General features: G+C 34.3%; 2 protein-coding genes across 4 annotated transcripts; one reads left to right on the top strand and one right to left on the bottom strand.

Moving 5' to 3' along the window:
* The first annotated feature begins 4,419 nt into the window (after positions 1-4,419).
* LOC115953928 (serine/threonine-protein kinase BSK6-like) lies at positions 4,420-9,887 on the top strand. Of its 3 annotated transcripts, XM_031071758.1 has the most exons (11): positions 4,420-4,653; positions 4,736-4,845; positions 4,975-5,195; positions 5,299-5,434; positions 5,901-6,034; positions 6,129-6,234; positions 7,326-7,411; positions 7,611-7,799; positions 8,295-8,453; positions 8,701-8,814; positions 9,430-9,887. In XM_031071758.1, exons 2-11 carry the CDS (start codon positions 4,764-4,766, stop codon positions 9,670-9,672), a joined length of 1,470 nt encoding a protein of 489 aa, XP_030927618.1. In that variant the 5' UTR covers positions 4,420-4,653; positions 4,736-4,763; the 3' UTR covers positions 9,673-9,887. The 3 variants fall into 3 exon arrangements, with proteins under 3 accessions (XP_030927618.1, XP_030927617.1, XP_030927619.1); XM_031071757.1 differs by having other exon boundaries at positions 4,421-4,845; XM_031071759.1 differs by having other exon boundaries at positions 4,426-4,845; positions 8,298-8,453.
* Positions 9,888-12,147: 2,260 nt separating this feature from the next.
* LOC115954147 lies at positions 12,148-15,609 on the bottom strand. Its single transcript, XM_031072049.1, has 2 exons — positions 14,640-15,609; positions 12,148-12,654 (listed from the first exon to the last, which is right to left on the bottom strand). Exons 1-2 carry the CDS (start codon positions 15,095-15,097, stop codon positions 12,414-12,416), a joined length of 699 nt encoding a protein of 232 aa, XP_030927909.1. The 5' UTR covers positions 15,098-15,609; the 3' UTR covers positions 12,148-12,413.
* Positions 15,610-25,856: the final 10,247 nt, after the last annotated feature.

The raw sequence follows: 25,856 nt of genomic DNA, 5'->3' as shown, positions 1-25,856 counted from the left end.
AAAAAAATTTAAAAAAATTATTATATTATATTGGAGAAAGAATGAGACCACTTAGCTATAACTTACTAATGCTTAGCTAACTACTCAAAAAAAAAAAAAAAAAAAACACTATAACTCTAGAAGTATACACATAATGAATCATCATAAATAAAATTTTTTTTTTTTTTTGATGAGAAATCATAAATAAATAACTTATCAATACGAATTGGCCTAGCTTCTATAAGTTATATAGCACACTCCTTTGAATACAATTAGTTTTTTTTTTTTTTTTTTCAATCCAATGTTGGAGAAGTAGATTGATTTATATCAAATGAAAATAGTATTATATTAATTTTAAAAAAAAGTCATCGTCAAAGATCTTAGCAAAACAAATAAAAAAAGTTTTACTTTTAAAGAAACCGTTAATTAATAGTATATTTTATATAATAAAAGAACAACTGTGACAAGGAGTGGGTGGTTTGAGATTAGAAAATGCGTCATCTGATTTTTTCAATTTGTTTGACCCAAAGGATAAGGACTATTAGTGTTAATTGTTACTATTAATACCAACCCACTAATCCTCCTGCCGCCACCATTGTACAGTCGCTTAATCAACTTTTCTTTTTCAATTTTGTTTTCCCTGCATACTAATCAACTTCATAGTTGAAAAAAGAAAAAGAGGTAAAATTGCCATCATGGGCAGTTGACATCTCCATAGTCCGCAGTGAATAGTAATATAAATTATAATCAAATAATATATGTCTGTTTTATTTGCACAAATTCTTAGGCGAGAGTTTGACATATATTGCCACGTTGGCATATTTTGCCCTCTCCCTCTCTCTAGATATGATTCATATGAATGCGATTAAAAAAATAAATAGTATTTATTGAAAGATATCAACATTTTTAGTATGTTACCGACCAATTTTATAATCTTTTCAAATGATCTAATTATGTGAATTATGATTTTTTTAATAATATAAAATGTCCAATTGAATTATAAAATTCTTGATATATTGTGATTTTTTAACAACAATTTTAGTTATGGTTAATATAATATTACATTCACAATATCTATAACTTTCTTAACCAACCAAAAAAGCTTTACTTTTCCCATAAAAGAAAGTTCTACTTTTTCTAGTTTGGCTTTCTATTTTTTTATACACATACATCATATTTTATATTCTATTTCTTCATTTAAATATTTATTTTATCTTTCTATTGATCTTTTCTCCTCTCAGCATATACCAGTATACCACTCCAACCACCGTCACCATATACACCAAAACCATGAAACCATTATATACAACATCATAGCACCACCATCATAAACCCAACAAAACCCAAATAAAAAACTTTATAGGCAAAAATGCACTTTTGGTTCCTACATTTTGGGTCAATTCTCGATTTGGTCCCTAAATTGATTTTGCTACTAATGTAGTCTCTAAAAAAAAAAAAATCAATTCTATTTTGGTCCCTATCGTTAACCTACCAACGGAAACTTCCTACGTAGCAAACGGAGTGCACTGCTGGCTCATGTGGCCATTAAAATATTATTAAAAAATTATTTGGCATTTTTTAAATGCCATGTCAGCATTTTAATTAATAAAAAATTACCACAAAAAAATTAATTCCTTAATTTTAATTTTAATTTTAATTAAAAAATAAAAAATTACTTTTTTTAGTTTCAATGATTGAAGGTCTGTTCACCAAAAAAAAAAAAAAAGATTGAAGCTCTCTCTGGGTGGTATACTCTACTAAATTAAAAAACCTAACCCCAACCCAACCCAACTCAGATCTCTCTCTCTCTCTCTCTCTCTCTCTCTCTCTCTCTCTCTCTCTGTGTGTGCCCATTACAATCTACATCATCGACGGCAGTACGGCGGCATTAACATCGACATCGACATCAGCGACTCCTCCGTGGCCAACTCCTCCGCCGCTACTGCTTCTCCAACTCAAACCCATTCTTCGCCGCTACCCTAAACCGTTGGGTCTCAAAAAATCCCTCATTCTTCTTCCATTTCCAATTCCTTCTCTCTCGACGGGGTCATGGTGTTTGCTGTTTTAGGAAATGGGTTTGATTGGCGGGGTGGTGGTGGTGGTGGTTTTGGGATCTGTTGGTCGATGGTGGTGGCGGTGGTTTTGGGATCTGGGTTTGATTATAGGTTTATGGGTTTGTTGGAGATTGGTTTGTTTACTGGGTTTGTGGGTTTGATTTGCTGAAGATTTGGGTTTGAGTTCTTGGGTTGCTGGGTTTGATTTGGGAGTTCTTGATTTGCTGGGTTTGAGTTCTTGATTTGCTGGAGATTTGAGTTCTTGGTTTCTTCATTCTTCCTGTTAGTATTTAATTTAATTTTTTCTTCTTGTTTTCATTTATGTTCTAGTGATTTGGGTTTGAGTTCTTGGGTTGCTGGGTTTGTGATCCAAGTTGAAGAACATTAAGAAATTTTTTTAAATTAAAATTTAAGGTTTTTTAAATTTAATTTATTTTTTTAAAATTTTCTGAAATGGCTTTTGAAAAAAAATTTAAAATGCCGACGTGGCACTTAAAAATACCAAATAATTTTTTAATGGCCACATTAGTGCCATGTCAGCCAGTAGTGCATTCCGTTTGCCATGTAGGAGGTTTTCGTTGGTGGGTTGACGGTAGGGACCAAAATAGAATCGATTTGCTTTTTTTAGGGACTACATTAGTAGCAAAATCAATTTAGGGACCAAATCGAGAATTGGCTCAAAATATAGGGACCAAAAGTGCATTTTCGCGAACTTTATAACTATCACAATACCCACGTAAAAAAATTCCTTATGAAAAATGAACAAACCCAAATCCAAACCCAACCACCACAACACCAAAAGTCCACCGCCATGAAACCACCATCACAAACCCAAAAAACCCAAAGTCAACAAAACCCACGTCAGAAACCCCATCACAACCACAAAATCAACATCATAAACTTAATAAGAAAACCAAACATACCACCATCAAAAACCCAACAAAATCCACATAACTTGAGTCAATATTCGCTAGAAACCCTAACACTGCTGTTGTCCTAGACCACCATTGATAGTCGTAACCCAACAAATTTGCTCTGATTCATGAGTTGCTATGAGAGAGAGAGAGAGGATTAAAATATGTTATTATTTTTTTAACTCTAGCGATGAATAGTACTATGCTACTTGCGGCGTGTTATTGTTTATTGTTAAGGTTTTTTAGACTAGTTTGGTGAGACTAATGCGGAAATTTTTGTAGGTCTTTAGTTATAAAATTTGTTGAAATGTTAAAATAGTCACATTGATGTGAATGCTCTTTAGGATATCACTTTTATTGGAGATCAACCATAATCTAACACATCAACAACAACAAACAAAAAAAATCATAAAATTTACTCTTCTTCTTGCTTTTCTTATTTTATTTTAGGGTGTGTTTGTTATACATATTATATATAATAGCATAAGGTATTAGTTTTGTAAAGTTAAACTTAAAAATCACTCACATCAGTTAATTTAAAAGTGTGTAAATTTACATTATTACTACAGTAATAGTACATATTTACACATAGAGGCAAAGATACTCTTTGACTTGGGGGGAAATGCCCCCCCCCCCCCCCCACCTCATTTTTCTTTAAAGAAAATAATTTTAGCAATTTTGTTTTATAAAATTACACTTTGTCTCCCCCTAACGATATCATTTATTCTTTTAAGAGTAATACTATAGCAACAAACTTTTCTAAAATATTTTTACAAATTATTGAGATAGCAAACTTTTATTGGTTCAAATTTGGACCCAATACTTACACTACTTTTTTACTTACCAATAATTACTTTCCACATCAACAATTTGTAAAAAAAATTTAAATCTAGTATTTTTCCCCTTTTAAAGACCACAAAAATTTTATAGATCTAAAATCTAAAATAAAATATATTAGCCCAAAAAAATAGCTCAAAAACAAAAATTACTAATTATAAAGCTAAAAAAAAAATTAAAACCCAATAAACCAAATTTACCTAAAGCAAACAACTCAATCCTTTAAAAAAAATTTAAAAGCATACTCACACATCAAAGAAAAGAAAAAAAAAGAAAAAAAAAGCTAAGCAAAAGTAGAGCATGAGGTAAGAGCTATTTCCTAATTCCAAGTCTTGACTATAACCCTTTTTACTGGACCCTTTTTACTGGATTACTATTTATATGCAAATTTATTTTTTAATATTACTTTCTTTATTCATATACACTAAAAAAATGATCTGAGAAAATAATAAAAAATTGATAAAAAATAATATTTTAATAAACAAAATGTAATTGACTGATTAGAAATGTCTAAACATCCCAAAAGGGAAACAAAACGAGAAAATACCGAATATATATATTATATACGAATTAGAGAGAGAGAGAGAGAGAGAGGAATGATGAGAACGCAGAAAGTAGTGAAAAAGGTCCTTTACGGCACAGGAACGTGAGAGACTCAAACACAGATTAGCGATAAAATTTTAAAAAGCTACATTATTAATATTTATTTATCCACATTATTAATGTTAGTGTTAGTCCGTTACTGCTGCTAGTAGTAGTGGTAGCAGCAGTAGTAGTAGAGATTTATATAACAGAGAGAGAGAGAGAGAAAGATAAGTGGGAAGCCTCAGTAGCCAACCTCGGATCCAAAACCAAAGCCAAAAACACAGGTACACACACACACACACTTTAGTCCATAGTACTGAAATGAAGGTTGAAAAGCTCTTCTGATCATTTCTTTATCGAATATAGACCGTTAGATCTCTCTTCTTCTTCGCCAATGGGAGCCCGTTGCTCCAAGTTCTCTCTCTGTTGGTTCCACTCCCACCTTAAACCCTCCGTCCTCGAATCCTCCGATCTCGGTATTTCTCATTTCCATCACTAACTTTTTTTTTTTTTAATGTTTTTGTTGTTGTTGTCGAGGATCATAATGGATAAGAGTGTGAGAGTGAGTGTGAGTGTGATTTTTTCGTCATTGTATTTTGTTGCAGAAAATGGGGGCAAAAGTGAGAAAAAATCGTGGCCGAGTTTCAGCGAGTTCAGCTACGAGCAACTGAAAGCTGCCACGTGTGGATTCTCGCCCGATAACATAGTCTCGGAGCACGGTCTCAAAGCTCCTAACGTTGTTTACAAAGGAAAGCTTGATAACGGCATTTGGATCGCCGTTAAGCGCTTCAACAAGTTGGCCTGGCCCGATTCTCGCCAATTCCTCGTCCGTTAATCCCACTTTAACTCCATCCAATTAAATTCTTATTTATTTATATTTGTTACTAACATTTAATATTTAATATCTTCTTGAATGTGGTTTTAATTAGGAGGAAGCGAGAACAGTGGGGAGTTTGAGAAGTGACAAACTAGCGAATCTGATTGGATGTTGTTATGAAGCGGAGGAGAGGTTGCTCGTAGCCGAGTTTTTGCCCAATGAGACTCTGGCCAAACATCTCTTTCACTGTGAGGTTTTACTTGTTATTTTATTTTTATTTTAAAAAAATATATATTCATATATAGTAGAACCTAAAAAGAGCCTTTGGACTTATCTCTAGTTAGTACAACTTATGGGTAATTGAACCCATCTGTTCGAACCAGTTACTGGGTAATTAAGGGGAATTTACCTCAGATGGGCTAAGCAGTTAATTTTGAAGGGCTCTTTGGACTCACCTCTAGCCCGTACAACTTATGAGTAATTGAACCCATCTGCCCGAACCAATTGTGGGGTAATTAAGGGGAATTCACCTTAAACAGGCTAAGCAGTTTATGCTCGTATTCATGAGCAAGAGTAAAATTTGAAGCTAATGTGAATGATTTGGGTTTTGACTTTTTAAGGATAAATTAACAAACAATGTCTAAATAGATTCTATAGAAACTAAAAGTGCAGTTTAGTTATGGATTTTTTCTTGGGGGGTTTGAAATGGTACAGGGGAGGCCCAGCCCATGAGATGGGCAATGAGGCTGAGGGTGGCGCTGTATTTGGCAGAAGCTCTGGAGTATTGCAGCAGTAAAGGACGGGGATTGTATCATGATCTCAATGCTTACAGGGTCTTATTTGATCAGGTATAATGCTTTTCGACACAGACTTTGCCTAGTTTCTTTGTAATCCATTCTTTATTTTGGTTTTGTAGTGTAATTTTGAGTCTGTTATGAACAGGATGGCAATCCCAGGCTCTCTTGCTTTGGCCTAATGAAGAATAGCAGAGATGGCAAGAGTTACAGTACCAACTTGGCTTTCACCCCTCCAGAGTACTTGAGGACTGGTATACATGCTCTCTGTTTTTTTGTTGCTCAATTACTGGTTTATATACTTTGTTACAAGAATGTTCAAATATATTATTTTTACATGAAGTTAGTGCACTGTCATACAATGATATAGTAGGCTTGGAAAAGGCTGGAAATGTTATGCAGTTGTGCTACTATAGCATTAGCAAATAATCTTCTGTTTCACAGTAGAAGAATGTACCTAATGAACATAAAGGAACTAGGAGCCATTTGTTAGAAGCTGCAATATGGTTGCAATGTTCCGGAGATTGGAACTTCAAGGAAGAAAAAATTATATTACAAAATGACATTAAAGCTGTAAGCATATTATAGAGACAACACAATGTCTAATTCACATTCAGTTATTTTCTTCATTTTTTTTTTGGGTATAAAAGTTGATTCTATAAAGTTAATATTGTATGAATTTATTTATTTATTATTATTAAGCTTTATAAAATCCTACATGAAAGGATATATGTACTAAGAACTTATAACGTTAACAAGTCCTAAAAAATTTAAATCAAGAACTTTCCTGTGGTGTTATTTAGTCCTTTCTCAAAAAGCATGAATTTTTCACTTATATTTTCAAGCAAAACTCATACATACAAATGTATACATGCACGTACACATATACATGTAAAAATATGTGGCTGTGTGTGTCTAGTTTAATAACGTTTACATTATATAGTCCGGCTCCCCTTAAAAAAATTCCTGTCCTGTCTCTGCCTTGTTTCAACTTGTTTGAATATCTTAGAGGTTTCACTTTTTTTATCTAATCTTATATGACGTACACAACTTGCTATAGCTTTCTAAGAGTTAAGGGTTAAACTCTCTCCACTTAGAACTGTCATACATTGAAGTTGATAATTGTTTCTTTTATCATGTAACAATGACATGAATGGACACAAGTAAAATGTTACTAACATGCAAAAAGAAAAGCTAATCTAGGAGTTCTCATTACAATGTGTTATGGAAGTGTTAACAATCAATGTGCATATGCTTTCACTTCCTGTTATATGATTGCCATTCAATGTCAGTTTAAACCATGACTTTGTGTATAATTATGTGCATATGTGTCTATCTTTGGCAGGTAGAGTGACTGCAGAAAGTGTAGTTTATAGCTTTGGGACCATGCTGCTAGATCTTCTGAGTGGCAAACATATTCCACCGAGTCATGTAGGTCTTCATCAAAGTCTCATATATGAATACGAGTATTTATTGGTTAAAACTAGAGTGCTTGTGTTCAGTATGCAATGTCATGAATAATGTTAGAAACTAATTTGATCTAAGGTGCAAGAGTTGAATAATAGCCGTTGTGATTTTAATCGATGAAGATTCAAAATTTTAGGCTTCTGTGATATGTTTTTGTTCATAGGCGCTCGACCTAATCCGTGGCAAGAATTTTCTAATGCTGATGGATTCTGCTTTGGAGGGTCATTTCTCTAATGATGATGGGACTGAGTTGGTGCGGTTAGCTTCCCGTTGTTTGCAGTTTGAAGCTCGTGAGAGGCCAAATGCGAAGTCCCTTGTCACTGCTCTCATGTCACTTCAGAAAGAAACAGAGGTATACACCATTTTCGATTGTAGTTTTGCCTATAGAGTAACTGACACTTGCAATGATAATTTTTCATGGTATAGGGATTCAATGTCTTGATGCTAATCTTAATTCTTTTTCCTTTTTTTTTTTGGAGAACTTTGTTTTCATATATGGATCTTCATTAAAAACATTGCATATTTCCTAATGAAACTGATATCTTAAGCTGACTTTCTCTCTCCTATCATTAAAGTGGTCTATTGCTCTTGAAAATAATAACAATATTATTTTCTTGATCATGGGTTGACACTTTTCACTTCTTTTTTATATATTAAATAAACATGTTATTTAAACGCTTGAGGGTGTATAACCCAAATGCACAAGGAATATACAAGAGAAAAGGCCCAACGGAAAAAGTGGAAGTTTGAATCTCATTATTTCTATTCACATTTCATTAAGTGATCAGCTATATTGCATGTTACAATTGTCTTAGGAAGACTAATTTCTCATTCATTAGTATTCTAGCAGGTTCCATCGTATGTTTTAATGGGTATCCCACATGAAACTGCATCCTCCACGACATTGACACCTTTGGGTGAAGCTTGCTTGAAAATGGATCTTACTGCCATACATGAAATATTGGAGAAGAAAGGATACAAAGATGATGAGGGGATAGCTAATGAGGTTTGCTACTGTACTTAATTCTCTTTGCTAAATTGTAAAATATGTAGATATCAACTTCAGTAATGTAAATGGTTTCAGTAGAATTTTTTCGTTAATAAAACAATCCAAAAACTAAAAGTTTCTTTTCCCTTGGACATAAGATACAGTGATGCTTCCACATTAATGTATTTTCTCCTTTGAACATTTTTTTTCATCTTTTTACAATTATTTTGGCACTGATTCTGCTTGAGTACTTATCGGCTTGCAGCTTTCTTTTCAACTGTGGACCAGTCAAATGCAGGAGACCTTGAATTGTAAGACACATGGAGATACTGCTTTTCGAGCCAAGGACTTTGCAACTGCCATTGCTCGCTATACAAAAGTGAGTCTCTGTCCTATAGAAGTCATTTTGAGCTAGCAACTTGGGTGCATATAATGTGTGTATCATGACTGTAAAATAATAAAATCTTATATTGCAAAAACGTAAGAGCAAAGAAAATATGTTTTATGTTGTTCAGTTTATGTTGAAGCTAGACTGAGTAGTGGTTTGCCAGACTAAATTGGTCTCGTTAGTTTGCATCAAATTTTTTATAATAATGTGTGTATCATGACTGTAAAACAATAAAATCTTATACTGCAAAAACATAAGAGCAAAGAAAATGTGCTTTGTGTTGTTCAGATTATGTTGAAGCTAGACAGAGTGGTGGTTTGCCAGACTGAATTTGTCTCATTTGTTTGTATCGAACATGTAATAATTTTTTTGCACAATAAATTTAGTGCTTTGTAAAACATGGAATATATGCATTAGATTGAGTAGCATTCATTGATGAGTGGCAGTAGTAGTATAAGTGGTAAGTAATAGGAGTTTTCTATCTACTAGTGTTTGAACTGAATTTCTTCATAGACATTTAGGAACTGGGTTAATTCGGCTGAGGACTGTTAAAAATTCTTGCTAGTTTGTGCAAAAAGCTTAATATTTTCATGGTCTTTTGTGTAGTTCTTAGATGGCGGGACCATGGAATCACCCACTGTGTATGCTAGGCGCTGTTTATCATACTTGATGAGTGAGATGCCGCAAGAAGCTCTGGGGGATGCTATGCAAGCTCAGGTGGTGTCTCCTGAGTGGCCCACTGCTTTATACCTTCAAGCAGCTTGCCTCTTCAAGCTTGGGATGGATAACGATGCACAAGAAACACTCAAAGATGGCACAAACTTGGAAGCCAAAAGGAACAAAAAATAAATAGTGTATAGAATTTTTTTAAAGAAAAAAATATTTTAGGGGGGAGGGGGGGGTTCTTTTCTTTCTTTTTTCTATGTAGTTATGCTTAGTCTTTTGTATGATTGTATCTATCCTTCATTTGCTGTCTTTTGCCATTTTCAGCTTAAAGCTGCAATATAGGATTCTTGGAAAATTTACAGTTGGTTTACTTATTGTATTTCCGCGTTTTATGTTAATCTAGCAAGGGTCTATTTTAACAAATATTATCTGCAAAGTGAATTACACTTTTTATGTTCCGTTCCGGAGATGGGTGTATATTCCATTCCACCTACTTTTATTAATTTCGAATTATATGCTATATTCTTGTCAAGTGCCTTGCAGCTCATTTGGTACTTCCTAGTGTTTTCAATAGAAATATTTAAGTTTCAATTGTCATTTAATGATTCCTTAAACACCACTGTTTTCAATGTTTTACTTATGACTACTCTGACAATGTGCGACATCACCATTTTGAGTCTTGTTTTTTTTCCCCAAAGACAATGTTTGTACCAGTAGCAGTTATTTTTTGTGAAGTAGGTGGGTTTTTTTTTGGGTGTGATTATCTTCTTTCACTACACTTCTCCTATATAAAAGAGCATCTCCAATGGCTTCTTTAAAGCCAATTTTAGAGCATCAACACCCCAAAAATCCACTCCAACAGCTTCTCTATCTTTATTTTTTAGAGTGGAGTTGCTACAGTGTTTTTCTATAAGTAGAGAACACTGTAGTTTTACTATTCATCATTCAAATGTTTTTTTTTTCTATTATAATAATCAGGTATTAAATAAAAAAATATTAGAAGATTTGTAGATGTTGAAAAATGAATAAAGAATAAATGAATAAATAATATTTAAATAAAATAGAGAATGGGATAGAGAATCTGTTAGAAAGTGTATTTGAAAAAGTTGGTAGTTAAAAGGTAAAAGTTACTATTCATTTTCCAAACAATACAAAAATTTGGAGAATCTGCTGGAGATGCTCTAAGGATTGTAACTCATTATAAAAGCAAAATAATATAAGTTTTCTTCCATACGGCTTAAAGCGGAATTGTTTTTCTTTTTTGTTATTTTGATTTTATGTTTTACTCCTTTAGTTTTTATTCGAATCCCAATTGTGTTTACCAGATTAGGATCATTAGTTGAGACAAAATTATTTGGCTTGATGTTGAACCAACTATTCCATCATGAAGATTAGACTGAATTCTTTCATATGAATAAGAATAATAAAAGAAAAAGTCACTCACACATTACGCTATATGGAAGGAGACGTACGTCACATTCGTTGGTTTTTACTTTTTTACAAAGATAGTTAAAAGTCTTTATATTTATGTAGAAGTAAAGTGAAAGAAGAGATAACTAATTGTACGAAGTAAATAATAATAACTAACAAAGAATAGGAACTAGTTTATGGATAGATAGAAATTAGTACATAGGTGTCCTAACTTTTCTTCCTTTTTTACTCTAGTGATAGATATTTATTCCTTTTAGGAGTTAAATTTTTTTTCATTATTACTTTCGTCGGTTTTTACGGAGTAAAACTCATATATAAGAGAAGTGAACTGAAAGAAAACAATCAAAGTAACAACTAGTACTGAGTATATTAGAAGTAAATAAAATTGGAACTACCATAAGTTATTTTTTACATTTGTTTTTTAGTTTAAATAAATGACACTATATATTTTGCTTGTACTGATGAACCCTGCTCCCTTCCTCCCATACTCTCTCCACCGTAAATTAGAACTGATGAATATCTCCACCATTAACTTTGCTTCCATCATGGACCATTTTAAGGGGTTGTTTAGGAATGGACAGTTTTGTTGCATGCAATTCAAATATTCGACTATTTCATGAAGTCTTTGGCTGATCTTGATTGTGAATAAATTCATAAAAACCTAACATAATAGGTTCATGTTAGCTCACTTGAATCACTTGATAAATAAGTTTTTACAAACAATTTGAACCAACCCCACCCATCATATATAATTATTCTATTATCCTTATTTAATTTTTTTTAGTTTAATTTATTTTGGTATTTTGAAAATCAATTTTGATGAATTTGAAAATATAATTTAAACATATTATATGAATTATAATAATTCATCTACAAAATGTTTAAATAGATGATAGTCCAACTTTTTAAAAGGCATGAAAGATATGAGTACAACCTAACGGCCCAATCCCAACCCCAATCCAATCCATGTTGGTTGGTTTCTACACATGTGATAGGTTGGGTTAGATTGAAAATTTCTCTACCCAAAATTGGGTTGAAAATCTCTCCAACTCAATTCCATTGTTGTCAGCCCACATAAAATTATACATTTTTAACATCAAAAACCCAAAAGAGGAATCTTCAAAAATATAAAGAGAGATCACCACGAGAGAAAATCGAGTGGAGCAATACAAATATACAATTTCAATATCACCTTCTGCCGGTATTGTTTCAGAAAATCCAAATACATTAATTTTAAAACTTGGAAAGCAAAAGCCTGATAATAAAGCTGTTATAACATATGAGCAATGTGTAAACATTGGTAAAAACCAAACTCTACAAATATGGAGCAGATTAATTTGTATTTTTATCTATACAAATGCTGCGAGGCTCGAAGGTTGAAACTCTCCCGTTACCATCATCATATTGACAATTTTGGCAGGCCTTTCGCAGAACTTGTTTTTTTTTTTTTTTTCCTTTTCTAAATCTTTCCACAGTAACTCTTTTACAGAGTTCTATGATGATGGCACATTAAAGTGAAAGAGCCAAGATAAGACAAATGCAAATACCATGCAAGCAAGCAAAAAATTCAGGAAGCGGTGGCCATGCCAGAAGCTATGTGTCTCTGTTACGGTTGCAGGTGCCAAGACTGTCACTGGTGCGGTGGCATTGTTGGTTTCATTTGAATGCTGTGTTAACTCAATGTCATTTGATCCAAAGACATTACGTGCAACAGAATTACAAATCTCACAAGTTCTAAAACAAAACCAAGAAAACAGGAATAAATATCAGAGAGAAACAATGAAACTTAAAGATGAGATCATAAAGACTTCCACAAAGTAAAGGGAACTGTTTCAGAAATGAGCTAGAAGGTAACTTGAATCAGGATTCAGAATTATGAAATCAAAATAAGGAACTTGGAATACAATGCCCTACTTTATGCATGTTTATTCTTTGCATAGTACTCGTGGCACAGTTTATATGCAATACTGCAGTCACAAGCGGGTGATTGTGATGTAGTAGCAAAAAGATTATGATGATTAACATTATTTATCTATGTTGTCAAGTTTAATTATGGATAGCTTCTCCTATGTGAAAAAGAAAGGGTGCAAAACAATACCCAGAAATTCAACAATCAAGAGTTGAAATTCAGGAAGCTAGAAAACATAACAGTGAAAAAAGCAAAAGAAAAATTGAATAAAACATGAAAAGAATATGCTGTTTTAGGATGGCCAAAATAACCTCATGTTTGAATACTCTATTAATCTGTAACACACACACATGCACAACTTGGGAAGAGTTTAGGCCGAAGCAAATATTTTTGTCACATGCCAATCACACATGAATGTAAACATTATCTTCAATAACAATGTTAATTATTAATCATACCAAGCTATAACGCTAAATGGCTTTGATTCCCTTACATTAAAAGGCAAGATAACTAGTATTTGAGTAGCATCCTCTACTAATGAGAAAATATTCAGTTCCCTAAAAACCTTTAAAAAATAAATCTATGAACTTGGGTTTCGGCTACAACTAGAATCAATTTTCTATATGCCAAGAAAGAAAGGTTCAGCTAATTCAAGTCTCTAAATCTCTATAAGGTTTTAAGATAGGAAAGTCTGCCACAAATCCGTGCAACTAGGTTAGATTTGGATCATGGTCAAATAACTTTAGAAGTGTAATTTTGATCCCATCTGATTGAAAATAATATCCAGTCTTAAAGGGTATGCCAGTCAATTGCTCTGTTATAATCAATGGCATAACTAATAATGGCTACCAAATTCCACCATGATTTTGAGAAAAAGCATCAGCAATGGTCTTGTCAGATAGCAACACCAACATAGATGTGTATGAAACATGACGATAGCAATGCACAAACAATTTTAAGAATTAGAATAGCTATCTTAATAATTGTACAAATAAATCACTATCCTATGTAACTCATGACTTGTGAACATGTAAAGGTCACTAAACACAATGGATGAATAGGATATTTGGAATCTACACATCACCAAGTAATAATTTTCCACCAAGACAAATGATACATCAATGAGGACTAAAAACCTCCACTTTCATAAATTAGGGGAATCAGAAAATATCTCCAGAGAGATTCCTAGACTTCAAAAAAGGTTGGAGCATTAGGAATCATGGATGTAGTTAGACATATCACCAACACTTCCAAATGCTCTACTCTTTACCTTTTCCATTATCTTCTTTAAAAATGCTAATCTTCTTTAACTTTTATATCCCAAAATTCTTGTGCCCACATGCTCTTAGCTACTAGATCATCAATTATGCTCAACAATCAATAAATAAATTAAACTATTCAAAACCAAATTTCCCGAAAATGATTTGTTTAATAACCACTCATTTTTCTCATATGGTGCGTAATTATACATTTCATTCCTTCAGGAAAGGGTTTCATAGTGTGCACAAATATGAAAAGTTAAAACAACAACAACAACAAAGCCTTTTAGTCCAAAAACTATGGAGTCGGCTATGAAACCTATACAGATACTAAAAGTCTAATACTAAATCATAATTTACTACCAGATGAAAATGAAGGTAAAACACATCCTGTATATTAGCTCGAAAAACATAAGTACTTCCATTAATGCGTAGAAGTTAAAAGAACCAAATGGGTATTCACCATTCCTCCATAAAACATCACAATTCAGCACAAAATCAAGTAATTAAAGATTCAAAGACAAAGAAAAGCAAGAATATTTTGTACTCACTTATTTCCCCTAATCTTGAACCAGGCCTCAGCACAGTTCTTATGGGCTGCACCCAAATCATCCTTACAAGAACAACCCAACTCAATAGGAATCCCAGATTCATGGCTGTTACTCTCCAAACCCAGATGACAAATCCTGCAATCTCTCTCAACTTTAGCCAAATGCACCTTTATCTCAGGGACCTCACTCTCAACCTCCAACTCCGAAGCCGAGGCTGAACACATAGACTCTCTCCCTGAACCCGAACCGGAACCCGAACCCGAACCCGAACTGTTTCCAATCCCAGAACTCGGATCATACACACAAGAAAATCTGTACTCATCGTAGGACCCACCATTCGTCGAATAGAACTGTGAATAGCACGACCCTTCTTCTGCTTCCGCGTCAGAAAAGCATACACTGCCGTCTGCGCTGAAGTCTCTTCGATGAACCCCTTGCTCCAAATCGATGTGGGACATTACTAAGCTCGACAATTTCGAAGACCCCACAAAAAAAGAGCTTCAAATGCCTCAAAGTTTGGAGCTTTGGGGGGGGGTTTCAGGGACAGTTTGTTTGAGTTTGTGAGAGTAAAATTTGATAGATTTAAAGAAGTTGGTATTGGAATTGGTATTGGTATTGGTATTGGATTAGGTGACCCATCTTCAACTCCATTAATGTGCTTTACAAAAACAAACAAAAAAACAAATACAGTGGCACAGAAGAGGTAGAAAATTATAAATTTATAATAAAAGAGTCACAGAATTTGAGACTCAAAACACAGAGAGAGCAGAGAGTGGAGAAAAAAACAGTGTATTTAAGGAGGTAAAGAATGGTCTCTCAGAGAGAGTCTGAAACACAGACTCACACGCAGACTCAGACTCAGACTCAGACTCATGCTTTTGAAGGAGTCTTCTTAAAGACTGAGAGGCACGCAAAAGAGGGAACAGAACCGTGCTGTGGGGTGCACTGAATTGAGAACCCAGAGCGAGATTTCACTAATAAAGAAGTGTAACTGTGTAACTAAAAAACAAAACAAGCAAAAACAAAAAAAAACATAAAAAAAAAAAAAAACAAAAAAAAAGAAAGAAAAAGAAAAAGAAAAAGTTGGTGGAATATGTTTAGCTGTACTATAGAATTTTTGTCCCCAACATATTCTGTACGTGGATTGCTATTGAGGTTTTGATTCATAGGATTGAAGTAAGATCTTAACGGTGTAGATTGGAGGGCCATGTACTTCTTTGAGACTGAAATTAATGACTTTCTACAATTTTTTAAGGTTACAAAAATTCATGCCAGTGGGGTTGGATAAGTGGTTGGACACTTGATTTTAAAGTGATTGTCTTGAATTTGATAAGGAACTCATTAGTTCAAGTCCAGGCATTAGTACTTTGAAAAAACTCATTAGGTTAGTGATTTATCCCATTATGGAACCATCTGTCGCGTATAATGATTAATTTCTAATTGAAAGTTTTGAAAAAAAAAAAAATATATCATGTCGGATAATTCAATAATTTACTTTTGTTGGTTTATGTTAGTTGGTGTATCACTGGTCTGTCCTCGTTAATTGTTAGTAATCCCTTTCAGTAAAATGATAGGAGTACTCTATCTAATAAAGTATGCCACAGATACTTTAAGGCAATTATTCAATGCATCACAACCTTACTTTTGTTTTGTCCAGAATTTTCCATGTGATCCGGAGTGTGGACTGGTTTAATGTGTCTAATTCTTTTGCTTCTTCTTCTTTTCTTTTTCTTTTTTTTTTAATAAAAAAATTTGATTTTTGTTATGGTAGACTTATCGACCTTATACCACATGACGACAATAAATAATACTACATTTACTAGTAGAGCCTCGACGATGTTATTACTTGAATTGCTCAACAAGTTGGTGTTTAATGGGTTTAATTCAATCAGTAACATAATTTGGCACATTATGTTACTGTTTGAACAACCAAAATTTTTCAAACAAGCGATCTGGACTGTTGGGTCTTAATCTAACAGTAACTTAATGTGCCAAATTATAGATATCATGTCAGTCTGATTAAAGCCTGCGATCCATCAAGATTCTAGACCCGCGAATCACGTAAGAAATTTCTTGGTTGACTAGCAGTGGACCACTTCAAGCATAGTGCCTTTGCGTGAAGAACACAAAAGCTAATAGTGTTTTCATTTATCAAATCACCTTAGGAAAAAGGAAAAAATAAAATGAGGACGAAAAAAAAAAAAAGAAAATTCCAAATCCGATTGTTATTAAAAAAAAAAAAAAAAAAAATCCAACCCCATGTGCCGACAATGGCGCAAGTAAATAATGATAAAGATAGATACAACTAGATTTGCACGCAGTAATTGTTGAAAACATTTCCAAGTCATATTTGCAAAGCCACTAATTAGGTGAAACCAAAATCCTTATCCAAGAGTTTTATAGAATTTCATCTATAGAGCATATTTTGGTCCTTAACATTGAGCTGTTTTTTGTTAGAGAGAGAGAGAGAGAGAGGGGGGGGGGGGGGGCACTTCTTTCATCTTTTGGAAAGAAAAAGAATAAAATTACAAATCGGATTATTACCCAAAAAAAAAAAACCCAACCCTCATATGCCGATAATGGTGCAAATACACCTCGATAAAGATTGATACATCTATAATCATTGAAATCAAAGTCACATTTGCAAAGCCACTAATTAGGTCAAGAAACCAAATTCCTTACCCAAGAGCTTCATGGATTTTTTTCGAATAAAGTATACTTTTGGTCCTTAACATTTTAAGTTGTTTGTGTAAGGGGAAGTCACATTAGTCATTTTTTTGTCCTCCACTCACACAAAACTTCTCCCACACAATTAATTCTTTGGGGACTTCTTTATCTCTCTAGACACACAACAGACCGATCTCTTTCTCTTAGGTTTCTCCATTTTTTTCCTACGTTTCTTTCATTCTTCTCGAAAACACAATAACATAAAAAGATTTACATCTACTCCTTTTAAGGTTCAAGATCACGGTGCTACAAGATTTTTTTCAATGTTACTTTGTTTTCTGAATTCTCTTCTTTTTTCGCTCAGTTGCTAACTTTACCATTAGAGTCTTCTTGATTAACCAATGAGTTGGTCAAGAAAGAACTAAGGTTTCACTTTCTTAGTAGGGTGTTTGTCAAGTTTCAGGAATTCATCACTATTTGGTCATTGTCGAAGCCCTTATTATGGTTATGTCTCTGCTCCTTAATATATTACTCATAATTTTTATTTTAACCTTTTACGTTTTATAGTTTTCATGTTAGCCCTTACCGTTTGGTTCCACTTTCATATTGGCTACTTCCGTCACCCATATGCTTGGAACAAAAAAAAGAAAGAAACGGAAGATATGTATAAAGCCAACATTGTATCAAAAAACCCAAACACACCCACCAAAAAATAGCCCTACAAAAGCAAAATCCACTAACCAAATATCAACCAAAACCCATTAAACACATTAGGCACAATCAGAGTCTTGGCAGTGTGCAATTGTCCTCCTCTATAATTTAAAGTCACTATGTGCCTCGGTCCACCATTGGACTTTTTTTTGCTCATGTTGTGGTGATTGTTGCTATTGCCATTTTTGTGGCAGAGCCAAAGGTTGTTGATGAAGATAGCCTAGCTTCTCTCTCTCCACTCCAATCATAGATGACACCATATTGTAGTTTAGCACTAGAAGACCATGGCCTGTCTTTGACACTATCAATGACAAGTCCACATCCAACCCTTATCTCGAGCTTTCCTAAATTCCCCCAAACACACACACACACACTCTCTCTCTCTCTCTTAATTGTTGCTTCTTCCAAAAAGAAAATAGATCTCAAATTAGGGTCAAAATGGACAAAATCAATTGAAGAGTAGTTGGGTGGAAAGAGTATTTTGATCCCCTAATCAAACGAAACTTTATATTTTTGTATATATATATATATATATATATATTATTTTTTTGATAATGCCAAAGTATGATATGTCATTGTTCTCATATTTCTCTCACTCCCCCCCTATTTTCGTCAAACAGGTGACATGGGTTATAGTGACACCTAGCATTGTGTTGGTGATGTGTTATAATGACTAAATACCTAGTCAGGCTATTAGCATTGATATGAAAACGGACAAAACATTGAGAACCAAAATAAAAATTTTGAAACATTAAGAGTCAAAATTAAAACAACTTCAAATATTAAGGACCAAAAGAGTACTTCAGTAAATTTCTTCACTTGGACATTAAGGTAATTATGTATATCGTGTCTTTCTTGGATTAAAAGTTTAAGGCCTTCATTAATTTTCTTATAATTCATGATATTGCCTATTCTCTTCGAGAGGAGAACTATAATTCAAATCTTTACTGTCAATGACGTAAATATCAAATTATTAAAAAGAAAAAAAGAAAAAAAAAACACCATTTTCAAATCGTTGTTCGCATGTTAATTTGTCATCACATGGTAAAGCTCAGTGTTTTGGTGAGTGGGGCATAAAAATTTACTGTTTTTATCTATACTTCTCAGCTTAATGCCCCAAATTATTTGAAAGAGGCTTATACATAAAAAGAGGAATGTACACGTAGAATGATAGATACTTATTTTTTAGCAATTACATGGGAATCTTATCTAAATTCCACTTTTTTCTTCTTTCTTGTGGGTCATCTAAATTCCAATTTTTGCTTTCTCTAATCCCACTGACCCCAGAATATATAATTTGCATTGCAACTAACAACCAGAAATAAAATAAAAATCGCTTTCACACGTCAAAGGCGCAACCAACACACTTTCTCATCACGATTTGAACGAGGAGTTAGTGATATATATTCACTATTTGGTACAAAACGTGATATGGGTGGTTTGTGTAATGGAAAAGCTATTTCAATTAAAATCTTCCATCTGAGTTTGTCTATTACTTCCTTTCTTTATGTTCCTTTCATGGAGCAGTTTGCCAACAGCCAAAAAAGGCACAAGTAGGTCCATTTTATAGGTTCAGTTCAAGCTTGGACTTGGAGTAGATGACCTATAAACTATAAAGTCATCAGTCATCAGGGGTATAGTTGTGTTTGTTCACTAGACAAATATATTGGGATATGGAACTCGCCTAGCTAAATTGCATCATATTTAAAATAAAAATTATAAATGGAAAACTGCTACATTTTTGTATTAGGAGTCCCAAAGTGGAGTTTGGTACAGCTTATTTTTTTTGAAAAAAATAAGTCGGATAAAAAAATATCATCCCTAAAAATTGTAAGATTTCAAAAATTAGTCTCTGACAAAACAACCAAATCCGTTAAGAATCATTCTTGGTCTAAATTATTCTTCATGACTTACTGCTGATTTTTATGTCAAATTTCAATAAATGATTTTCATGGTTCCAAGATGATGATTCTAATAAGGAAATCACTCCTCTTATAGTCATGCCACCATGCCATCTCTTCAGTGCATTTGGTTTAGTTTTTTTTTTTTTTTTTTTTTTTTTTTTTTTTAAACAACTGATCCAAATACACTAGTATACGCACTTACATGCATCTATATCTACAAAATATCTAAAAACTTAAGCATAACATTTATTGTTGTTATGTTCATGTTGAGCCATATCAGCGTAGTATTTCGGTCTAATTCAGTCTATTCGGTCCATTTTGGTCCAGTTTTTCCATTACGGTCCACTTCGGTCCACCTCAGTCTAATTCGGTCCATTAAGGTTCACTTCAATTCATTCAGTCCTTTTTTATTTTTTTTGACAAGACATTCAGCCCATTTTGGTCTAATTCTTTCCATTCATTCCATTTTGGTCCATTTGGTCAACTTTGGCCTATTTAGCATTATAAATGAATTTAACCTTGTAATAGTAGATCTCTTTTGTATTCATTCATAACATCTTTTTTTTTTCCTAATATTTTGGATGGTGGAGAAATGTTTTATCTTACATGTGTATTATCACATTAATGCAAATTTTTTGTGCATTGCGTAGATTAGAGCATTTGCAGCAGTGGAGCTAAAAAGCTATAATGCTATTTTAGCTCCACCAATATAGCAAAATAAGCTCACAGCAGTGGAGCCAAAGCCATAAAATTTGGCTGATTTGCTACAGTGCACATCTATAGATAGATGTGCACTGTAGCACTCATCTAAAAAAAAAATTTTTTTTTTTAATCATCAGCCCGATTAAAATAATCACTCTCACTCAGTTTTATTCATTCTTTTATTTTATATCTCACCGTCACTCTCAATCTCCTTCTCCCTCACTCTCAACTCCTTCTCCCTCACTCATCTCCCAGATCACTCCTCCCTCACTCATCACCGTCACCGCCACAGACCAGCCCAGCCCACGCCGTCCCTCGCCGTCCTAGTCCAGCCCAGCCACGCCATCCCAGCCGCATCTCCCTCACTCATCTCTCTCACCCATCGCACTCCAGATCACTCATCTCCCTCACTCATCACCGTCACCGCCACAGACCAGCCCAGCCGACGCCGTCCCTCACCGTCCCAGCCGAGCCCAGCCCAACCCACGCCGTCCCAGCCGCATCTCCCTCACTCATCTCTCTCACCCATCGCACTCCAGATCACTCATCACCGTCGCCGCCACAGACCAGCCCAGCCCTTGCCGTCCCTCGCTGTCCCAGCCCAGCCTAGCCCACGCCGTCGCCACATCTCCCTCACTCATCGCACTCCAGCTCATCTCCCTCACTCATCACCGTCGCCATCGCAAGCTCTCATCTCACTCATCAAGCTCTCCACGCCGTCGTCGTCCCAGCCCAGCCCACGCCGTAGCCGTCCCAGCCGATCCACTTCAGGTCAGTGCTCTCTCTTTTCTTTTGTAGTGAATTTTTTCATAGCTTAATTTTTCTGGGTTTAGTGTGATTTTGTGGTCTCTGTAATGGGAATTTTCTGTTATTTTGTTGTGTGGATTCTGTGCTCTCTGTATTGGGAATTTTCTGTGTGCAGGAATTGGTTGTGTGGATTATGTGGTCTCTGTATTGGAAATTTTGTGTTTGGAAATTTTCTGTTATTTTGTTGTGTGGATTCTGTGTTCTCTGTATTGGGAATTTTCTGTTTGCAGGAATTTGTTGTCTAGATTATGTGGTCTCTGTAATTTGTGCGGGAAAGTTTTTATGTTTTGTTGTTAGTGTAATTTGTTTTGTTGCACAAAACCAGAGATACGTTTGGGTGGTCTCGGTAAATTGTTGTGTTAAACAAAACCACACTCTGTAAATTGTTGTGTTGCACAAAACCACGTTCCTGTGTTGCATAAAACCACATGAATGTATTGGGTCATTGTAATTTATTGTGTGGTCTCTGTAATTTGTAATTTGTCTATAAATGTAATATAAATGTCTCTATAATATAACCTATCAAAAAAAAAAAAAAGTCTCTGTAATATAAATGTAAGTTTATTGTGTAATTTATCTATGTAATTTGTTGTGTCGATATAAATGTTAATTTGGAAATTTTCTGTGTGCAGGGAAGTTTATATATATTTTTTCTAATTTTATGGAGTCACGTAGGGAAAAAGAGTCGTCAGTGGCGGTGGCGGTGGCGGCGGTGGTGGCGACAGGGACAGCGACGACAGCGGTGGAAAAAAAGTCGTCGACGATGGCGGCGGTGGTGGCGACGGCGGTGGCGGTGGCGGTTGAAGGTGGTTGTGGTTGTTGTTTATTGTAAAAGATATATTATTTTATTGTAGTGGATATATTATTTTATTATAATGGATATATTATTTTATTGTGTGAAAAGCTAAAATAGATCCATTGCTGCAGCATGTATGTAGGTAAAATAGATAAAGTAACTTTTGGTGGAGCTAAAAAGCTAAATTTTTAGCTCCACTGCTGTGGATGCTCTTAGCAATTAGTTTCATTCTATAATATATCATACATGTGAGTGTGACCTCCTAAATACTTGGTTGGTTGATAAATTAGAAGCAATCATGCACGTGTATCAATCATGCAATGGAAATGCCTAATTGTTGTAGTGGCAAAAAAAAAAAAAAAAAAAAATCTGATACACCTTATTGCAGCTCTTAAAGCATTTGGCATAAATGAGACCTTTGTGAACTGAATCCAACAATATATCACAAAAATAATAATAATAATAATAATAAATTCCACCTTATTATTGAATGGGGCTGTTTTGAATCTGATAGCTTCCACTCCTAGAGGCCTTAGGAAGAAAATCCACTCTCACTGTACTTATTCAGCTTCTATAGTGAGGTCCTTTCCTGGTTAATAAACAAGGAAATGGAAAGAGGATCAAACAAAGGTGTAAAAATTGCACAAGTAGAGCCTAAAGTAACGCATTTGTTGTACACTGATAATGTATGCACAAGGGTTTCAAATTTGCAAAAAGGTCAAAAGTTTCAGTATTTGGAAGAGCTTCCTCAACACCAATCCAACCCTAGATAAGGGAGCTTGCCATTTGGTGAGTGATGGATCTTGCATTGACATATGAGAGGATCCATGGATACCTTGGATCCCATTCTTCAAACCGACCCTAAGGGCAACAGCTCCCAAGGAAGCTAATTCCTAGTGGCTCAATTGATACACATCGTTTTGAGTATTACAAGAGCTGTTTGATGACAAAACAGGCAAAGCAATCAAAAAAAATTAGGATATGTTACCCCTCAAATGAGTACGATGTGCAACATGTGACATTTATTTGATTTTTAAATGCTATATATTTAAATAAAAATGGAAAATATAAGAGCAACAAACTATTTTATGGCCTTCTCAAAAGAAAAAAAAAAATTTTACGATATTTTTACAAATTGCTGATATGATAAATAATTATTTTTTTTGTTTTTTTGAGGGTGTGATAAATAATTATTGGGAAGTGAAAAATTAATATTAGTAGTGAGGTGAGACTAGATAAGAACTAATAATAATTGACCACAACAACAATTTGTAAATTTTTTGTAAAATAGTTTATAGTTGTAGCATCACTCAATAAAAATGGGAGGGAATTGAAGGATTTAATAAAAAGGGATCTTATCCTTTCAAATTGCCTCTAAGCATTCAACTTGACATGGACGATACAATTTGGAGGAAAATCTGGAATTTAAATTTGCATGAACGCCTTAAAATGCACATGTGAAAGTAGTTTAAGATATTCTTCCAACTAAAAACAAGACAGCTATTATGGGCCAAAATGTCGATGCTAGTTTCTGACACTGAGATAGAAGGGAAACATCCATCCATTTATCCAAAAATAAGAAGTGGCCAGAGAATTATGGTACGACAATAATTTGTGTACTAGAATTGATTGGTTGCAAGTCGACAGTGTTACCCAAACTGCACTAATTAAATCTAATTTAGTTCAAAGGTTTTCCACTAGAAGATATGGAGTAGAAGTTAGAGATAGCAATGTTCTCTACCATAGTCCTAAACCTCATATGGACTAGGTTGTCTTTCGAAACAAGGAAATCAACACACAGCAACTAGAAATAACGATTAACCGCAACTTTTGAAGCCACGTTCTAAGTAGGAGAGCAAATCAGGCTTGAAAGTTGGATCCCAATGGATGTAGCCAGATCAAGGGAAATTGAAAATAATCTGTAATGCAATATTAAATTCAACTCACTCCAAAGCCGGCTCAATAGATTTAAAAGCCTAAGGCGATAGTTTCAAATAAACCTTTTTGTTTTTACTTAAAATAATATTTAATTAGTGTTTTACAACATAGACTTAAAAAAAAAAAAAAAAAAAATCATTTTTCTGACTTTTTAATATGACTTTTTTTTTTTTTTTTTTTTTTAGAAAAATGCTAAAGTATAATTTTACTAAAAAAACATTTTAAAAATTTATGTGGCAATAAATGTGATCTTAAGACTTGAATGCTATAAGATAAATTATTGGTACTAGACAACGTGCCAAATGTGTATTGCAACCTCAGAACTAGTGAAATACACTTTATGAATTATGATGCATTGGATTCATGATAAACATTGACAGAATTTTTTGACATTGATGCAAAAGTATAGTACCCGTTTTGGAAGTCAAAAGTGCAGGGAATGTAATCTGTAACTAGGAAGAAAATGTACTCAGCTCCTCTCTCCCAAAGTTCAGTTCAGCCAATCCAGACGATTGATTAAACAACGCGAGTCCCAAGGTGAGATCATCTTTATTTTTTTGGCTGAATCCATGAGGTCATCATACTTTGATATTTTCCCAAGTATTTCTCTCCGGAGTCCCACCAATGCTCTTTGCATCCATTTTTGCGTTATGTGGCATGATTTTTTTTTTTTTTTGGATAAAAGGGGGAGTATTATTTAATGAGCTGTGTTAACAGGTAATGTAAGGTGTTTGTTAATAACTTTTTCTAGTGTTTATTAATATTTTTCTTATTTAATTATATGAAAAATGTTAATGAGTGTCCTTAGGTCACTAATTAAAAATTCAGTTAAAGAAAGTTTTTATGAGAAAAGAAAAAAAAAATTAATATTTTGACAGTTTTTTTCATTTCCCATAAAAGTGATGTTAAAACTTTCTTAAAATTGATTCTTAACCAGTGCCCTTAGGGCACTTGTTAGCATGACCCTAATTATATATATAAGAGTTTATATGATAATAGGTGTATGGACACGATTTATTTAACGGCCTAAGAATGACGTTGGGCTAGTAAATAAAGGACCCTAACAATATGATTTGTAGAGAGTGGGCTTGAAAGGCAGGACCTTAGCCGCAGGTTAACGGTTTAGTCGGGGTTTCCGTGGAAGCTTCTCTATAGGTGGACTTAGCTTGACTAGCTAAGCCTCTCATTAGAGTGAGTTGCAGGGTTTTAGTCCTTGGACAGTGTCCGAGGAGCTCTGTACCCTTCCCTTTTTCTCCCCTTTGAATGATTTTTCCTCCTCCTGAAGGGGGGGTCCCCTCTTCTTTTTCGCTTTCTTTTCCTTTTATACTAGTGTTCATTCCCCTTTTAGTGTCCACGTGTAAGTTCTTACTTTCTGGGGTGCAGACTTGTCCTGTCAACACATACCTAGAGTGGTTGGGGGTTGTTGGAAAAGTTAAATGGCATGGTTTGGAGCATGGGCTTGTCAGATGCAGGATTCTGTATTACGATGTTGGCAGCTTTCTCCCTTGCCTTGCCCCTGTACAGAGTTTGCCCTTTCCTTCAGGCGTTTTGAGAGGTGCTGAGTATAAGATTGTCCTCAGCCATGTCCTCGTACCCTTCTTGGGCTATCATTATGCGTCCTCGGCAATAACTCTCCTCGGCTCAGGCCTTGGGCCCAAGCGCAGAATGGGTCTGGGCCACGAATTATCAGGC

Source organism: Quercus lobata, chromosome 7 (assembly GCF_001633185.2).
Source record: "Quercus lobata isolate SW786 chromosome 7, ValleyOak3.0 Primary Assembly, whole genome shotgun sequence".
Taxonomy (NCBI): Eukaryota; Viridiplantae; Streptophyta; class Magnoliopsida; order Fagales; family Fagaceae; genus Quercus; species Quercus lobata.
Note: the sequence above shows the minus strand (reverse complement) of the source record. Positions and strands in the feature narration are given on the sequence as shown.

Bases quoted from the DNA above. Each gene is read 5' to 3' on its own strand.
- LOC115953928 (XM_031071758.1), top strand. From the start codon at position 4,764: ATGGGAGCCCGTTGCTCCAAGTTCTCTCTCTGTTGGTTCCACTCCCAC. The intron at 4,846-4,974 runs GTATTTCTCATT...ATTTTGTTGCAG, and splicing joins CCTCGAATCCTCCGATCTCG to AAAATGGGGGCAAAAGTGAG. The intron at 7,800-8,294 runs GTATACACCATT...TTAGTATTCTAG, and splicing joins CACTTCAGAAAGAAACAGAG to CAGGTTCCATCGTATGTTTT.
- LOC115954147 (XM_031072049.1), bottom strand. From the start codon at position 15,097: ATGTCCCACATCGATTTGGAGCAAGGGGTTCATCGAAGAGACTTCAGC. The intron at 12,655-14,639 runs GTGAGTACAAAA...GTTTTGTTTTAG, and splicing joins TTCAAGATTAGGGGAAATAA to AACTTGTGAGATTTGTAATT.